General features: G+C 54.4%; 1 protein-coding gene across 1 annotated transcript; it reads left to right on the top strand.

Annotated features, from left to right (window-relative positions):
• The first annotated feature begins 1,543 nt into the window (after positions 1-1,543).
• On the top strand, positions 1,544-5,616 carry GPX1 (glutathione peroxidase 1). The gene is made up of 2 exons (XM_090021349.1): positions 1,544-2,076; positions 4,921-5,616. Exons 1-2 carry the CDS (start codon positions 1,828-1,830, stop codon positions 5,284-5,286), a joined length of 615 nt encoding a protein of 204 aa, XP_089877475.1. The 5' UTR covers positions 1,544-1,827; the 3' UTR covers positions 5,287-5,616.
• Positions 5,617-5,835: the final 219 nt, after the last annotated feature.

Below are 5,835 nucleotides of genomic sequence, written 5' to 3' on the forward strand. Positions count from 1 at the left end.
ATGAACAGTCACACATTACTGGTTAATACCCATGTAATGGGCACTGCTGAGCGCTGACCTGCCCTGACAGGGCTGATGAATAGGGGTGTGGTGGCTAGGAGCCAAGTTGGCTCTGTGCCTGGGTGACTGCAGCTATGGTTTTCCATTGCCTCCCAAGGACTCCTTACTCACCCCCGCACCCTGATGCCCAGCCCAGCTTTCCTCCCAACCTGAGCTTCACTGGCTCTTCTCCCTTCATCCCTGTGACCCCCCCTCTGAAGAGACCTGTCCCTGACCCAACAGTATTACAGGCAGCCTGGGACACAGCGGCAGCAGTACATGGCTGCAGAAACAAACTGCAGGTGCTGTGCTCCTGGTCAGATACCAGGTGGCACTGCTGTGCTTTTTCTGTCTGAGCTTCACTCCAGCTATTCCTGTTTAGTGCTTTTACTGATGGCTAAAGTTTTTTTTTTACTGACTTTACTGACAACCATTTTATCCGGATTTTTTGTTAATGACAATCAGTAAATTCACTGACCGTGGGCAACGCTGGAACACACTTAATTCAGATTAGTCTGACAGAGACTGCAAGGAACTCGAGAGAGACCCAACATGTCCAAGGGACCATGAAACATGATGACAAATAACATATTGTTGACAAATGCTAAGTATAATTTCAGCTCTCATTTATGATGCTGGGTTCTTCGTTAACATTGTTGTAGGGATAGATAACGTTGTTGGCCTAATGGTCTACTGGCAAAAGGAATCAGAACTCTGGGTAGAGGCAATATCGTTTATTAGACCAACTAGATATTTGCAAAAAAAAGTATTTATTTGCAAGCTTTGGGGCATGCTCACCCTTCTTCGGGCATGGGAGAATGCAAAGTGTAAAATTACTCTTAGATGGAAATGAACATTTATATTTCACACAGGAGAGCTGAAGGTGTTGTAAGATCTGGTTGGACAAGTTCATTTTGTGCAAATTAGGATCAGATAAAAGGGCAGTCTGTTTACCTTGCAGTTGTTTGATGCCAAGCAGGATGTTGAATTATATTTCGTGTGGCTAGGAATGAAAATCCCTGATCTAGGAGTGGTGGTGGCCAAGAAGGAAATAAAATGTTGGGGTGCAAGGGGAATAGGATGGAAAGCAATACTAAAGCTTTTCAAATACTATATATAAATCAATAGTGCATCCTCCCCTGGAAAACTGATTAAGCTTTATGTCACCAAAAAAGCACAACCTAAAAAGGACTAGCCACTAGGGTTGCCAGATAAGAGAGAAATGAAGAGAGCGGGGCTGTGTGGTTTAGATAGGAGAGGAATAAGAGGGAACAGCTGTTTAAAAAATGAGGCATGTTATGAAGAGATGCGCGGGCCACACGGAGGTGAAAGGGAGGGGGCCGGTCTGAACCTCGACGCCGTTTGGCAGCGGCCCCGCTCGCAGCCCCGAGGGTCAGCATCGCCTGCCTGGCCCGCCCCGGCGCCACCGCCCATTTAAGAAAGTATTTTCCGGCGCACAAGGGCAGGGAGAAGGGCCCGGCCCGTCTGCTCTACCCTCGCCGGAGCCGGTGCAGAGAAGATGAGGGGGCGAGGCGCCTCCAGCTGCCCGCGCCACTGTAACGCGCGGGGGCCGGGGACCGGCTCTGCTGCGGGCAGCGAGGGCAGGACTCGCAGGTGGCGGCCCGCGGAGTCGCACAGGGAAGGCTCTTCCCCTCCCGCACCCCCGGGGCCCGGCCCGAGCGCCAAGGAGAGCCCAGCCCGGCTCCGCCCGGCGCCGGGGCGGGGCAGCCGCGGGGCCGGGCCAGGCGAAGGGAGCGGCTGCCAGAGCGCTGCCTCGCTGCGGTCGGTATGGCGGTTCCTGGCGCTTTCCCGGCGGTGGCCGGGCGCGGGCTCGCGGGGCTGCAGGCGCGGCCGCTGGGCGGGGGGGAGCCGCTGGCGCTGGGCTCGCTGCTGGGCCGGGTGCTCCTGGTCTCCAACGTGGCTTCGCTCTGAGGCACCACGGCCCGCGACTTCGTGCAGCTCAACGAGCTGCAGGAGCGCTACGGGCCTCGCGGACTGGTCGTCTTGGGCTTCCCCTGCAACCAGTTCGGACACCAGGTACCGGGGGGCGCCGGGCCAGCGCACGAGCTGCCCGGCCGCGCGCGGGACGCAGGCGCTGCTGGCCTAGGCCTCTCCTCCCCGGCAGGCCTCCACACGTCCGGAACAGCACGCGGCGGGCCCAGGCCGCAACCAAGTACTGGGGCCACTGATGGCGGGTTCCAGATTACTTGGGACAAATAGTAACGGGCAGGAGGGGAGGTGACAGGTTAATAACTAGTGTGCCAAGCAGGGACACTGCCTGCAGCTCTGGCAGGTGCTCGTGAAACGGCTGGACAGGTTGAAGCCTGGCTTCCCAGCCCTGGTCTTGCTCCCACACTGAATCTTTTCTAAAGTAAATCAACAAACCCTTGTAGAAGTATTGCTGGTAGGCATTTCTGGAAGCCCTTAGGCCAGGCCCTGCTCAGGGTCTTTTAGTTAAAACTTTCAACAAGGGTGATGTTTAAACTCCCACTGTTTCTGGCTCTCCTCATGGAGACATGCCCACTCTCTAGCTGGGCAGAGACTTGGCAGGATGCCAGCTTGGGTGGGAGTGAGCTGCCTGCTTCCTAGCAAGGCTGGGGCTTGGGTGGAGAGAGGGGGGAGGATGAGTTTCTAAGTACAGCAAAACAAGCAGGGCGTGGGCGACCTTGCCTGTTCTGTTAGCCTAAGGTCAAGGCCTACAGGAAATAGTGACACAAAGTTAGCAGCCATGGAAACAGCAATGTTGTGAATTGCAAACAAGGCAAGGCATCAAAGAATGTACTTCCGCAGAAAGTTCTTTTGACAAAATGAACTTGTGGGAACAGATATCTCTTTAGTTCAGGGGTGGGCAATTATTTGGGCTGGAGGGCCACAGAGAGTTTGAGTGAGCTGTCACAGGCTGGGTCAGCACCCTCTGCCCTGCTCCCCCGCTCCCAGTGGCCCACCAGATCAAATAATTACCATTTCTACCCCCAGGCAGAGAGAACAAAGGTATGGGAAACCTACCTTTTATTCCTCTCCTCCCTGCACTCCTTCCCCTGCCCCAAGTTCCCATCTGGGCAGGTGCCACACTACACTCCCACACACTGGTTTGGGCCATGTGGGTGCAGCTTGGTGCAACTCCTGCCCCACCTGGCCACATGCCAGGGACTTGGGGCAGGGAAGGGAGTGCAGAGAGAAAGCAGGAAACAGAGTATAGGTGCACGTGGGGAGGGGGAGGCTGCTTGGGTGGTAGGTCCCAGGACCACCTGGGGATAGAGGAGGGAGTGAGGGGCAGGGGGTGCATGCGGCAGAGCAATGCAGGGGCAGTCCATGGCTGCCCCTGCAGTGCTCTGCATGGGCCCAAGCTGTGTCCAGGACAGCCAGCACTGCGCTCCTGCCTGTGTCCACCAGCCCCAGTCCTGGCCAGTATGCACAGCTTCCTGGTGGGGCTGCTCCCAATGCCTGGATGCTGCTTGGTTCCTCCTGCTGCTTCTCTGGCCACTGCTGCACCACTGGTGTGATAAGCAGCCACCTGCGGGTGGCAGGCAACTGGGAGCTGGAGCTAGATCCTCTCACACTGGGCAGGAACCACCTGGCTGCAGTCCCCCACTTTCCTCCCCGCCAGAGCAGCAGGGGCAACATGAAGAGGAGGAGCTGCTAGAGGTGGTGGGAGCTGAACAGCACCTGAGCACTGCACTGGGCACAGCCCTGCTGGAAAGTTGTACACTGGTGGTCATGGGTGCTCACATGCTGTGCTCCAGAGGGCCCAGGCGAGCACAGCAGTGCCAGGAGAGCAGTTTGTGCAACCCAGAGGGGCCTCACAGGGAAGCTGCCTGCTGCTGCAAGCTCTGCGCTGCCCAGGTCACACTTCCCCTGTGTGCACATGAGCAGCGTGGGCAGCACACAGGGTTGTGCCCCTTGCTGCTGCCCCTGCCTGCAGGGTAAGTGTGGCCAGGGCAGCGGGGAGCTCAGAGTGGCAGGCAGCTTTCTGTGCCCCCTGCTGTGCCCTGCCGCACTGGTTTCCACACGCTGCTCTGCAGTAGTGTGGAGCATCGCCAGTATCTGTTGCTCCCCAGAGCCTGAGGCCGGGTCTGGAAGGCAGCAGCTATTTGCAGCTGGCTCAGGTTCTGGGTAGCTGCTGATAGCCATGGAGGCCAGGCTGCTTGCAGCAGGGCTTCCATCATCCCAGCCACCTGCTGGGAGCAACCCAGGCTCTGTGGCTATCAGTAGCTACCCAGACCCTGGGCCAGCTGCCGCCAGGATGCTACAAACAGCTGCTGCTTCCCTGCCTCCAGCCCCAGCTGTCTCCCAGCCCAGGGAAGGCAGCAGGTGCTGGCGCTGTGCCTGTTGGGGCTGGATGGAGGCCGGGGCAGGGAGGTAGCAGCTATTTTTTGCCTCTCTGCTGCAGCTGGCAATGGCTCTGGGGTAGTTGCTGCCAGCCATGGTGCCTGGGCTGCTCCCAGCAGGGCTTGCAGCCTCCCAGCCACCTGCTGGGTGCAGCCTGGGCTCCTGGCTGGCAGCAGCTACCCACAGCCTGGACTGGCTGCAACCAGGAGGCCACAAACAGCTGCTGCCTCCTCAGCCCCAGCCCCAACGTATGCTGAGGAAAATAGCCTCGAGTGCCATGCTCGGCATGCATGCCGGGGGTTGCTGACCCCTGTACTAGTATAAAGATCAGTTTATGATAGGGGGCTGTAAATCCTCTGCTGTTACTAAAAGCCCTTTTGAAAAACATATTCTCATATAAGTACCTTCTAATTCAGCTGATGACAGACTGAATGTTGTTAGTTGGTGTGAATGTCCAGAGAGAGAAACATTTTTCTGTTTTAATTTTTGTAATAGAAATACTTTCATTGTTTATCCTTATGCTGGATCATACTGCTTTTTTTCTTTTCGTAGGAGAATGCCACCAATGATGAGATTCTGCTTTCCTTAAAGTATGTTCGTCCTGGCAATGGTTATGAGCCCAATTTCACCATGTTTGAGAAATGTGATGTGAATGGAGAAAATGCTCACCCACTTTTCAAATTTTTGAAAGAGGCACTGCCTTTCCCACATGATGATCCAGTGGCACTGATGACCAATCCGCAGTACATCATCTGGTCTCCAGTTTGCAGGAACGACATCTCCTGGAACTTTGAAAAGTTCCTTATTGGCCCTGATGGAATACCTTTCAAGCGTTACAGTAGACGCTTTGAAACTATCAGGATCCAAGATGATATTGAAAAGCTCCTTCAACAGATTCCTTCAAATGCTCTCAACTAAACCAAACTCGTGCTGAAACTTATTTCAGTTTCTGCTAACATGTTACTTCTAACTGTTTACCTCTTGTTCTGTCAGTCTGCCAGGGTCTTGCCCTCTGGACTACCTTTTCTTTCTGTGAGCTAGTTTGGTCTGGCAGTAAGATGCTATTTTCTCTGGAAGTTTTACTTGTGATGGTGCCTCTTCCAAACTCCTGAAGAGCACTTGATGTATTCTATAAAACTTCCATGTGAAGTTTAGCAGACTACACCAGGAAACGCAGTTCTGAGTCTAAGTAGCTTTCTGTGAGTCTCTTGTAGGCTCTTGAAATAAATATAGATCTTGAAATACAAATGTCTTTTTCATCAAGCTTTTTCTGTCTGGTCAGCTGGGGGTGGTTGGGCATTGCAAGTTTTCTCAATATCTGATACCTGAACTGGCTGCAGGAGAAGCCCAGGATGAACAGCCTGCAAGGTCCACAGCCTGTGGTTCCTCTGGTTTGTTGATATTGAATAAGTGTCAGACCACAACTGTGTTGTTTAATAAGCATGCAACAAATCCTACAGCCTATGT

The sequence above is a fragment of the Crocodylus siamensis genome, chromosome 11 (genome assembly GCF_052110815.1).
Source record: "Crocodylus siamensis isolate JL-2025a chromosome 11, ASM5211081v1, whole genome shotgun sequence".
Taxonomy (NCBI): Eukaryota; Metazoa; Chordata; order Crocodylia; family Crocodylidae; genus Crocodylus; species Crocodylus siamensis.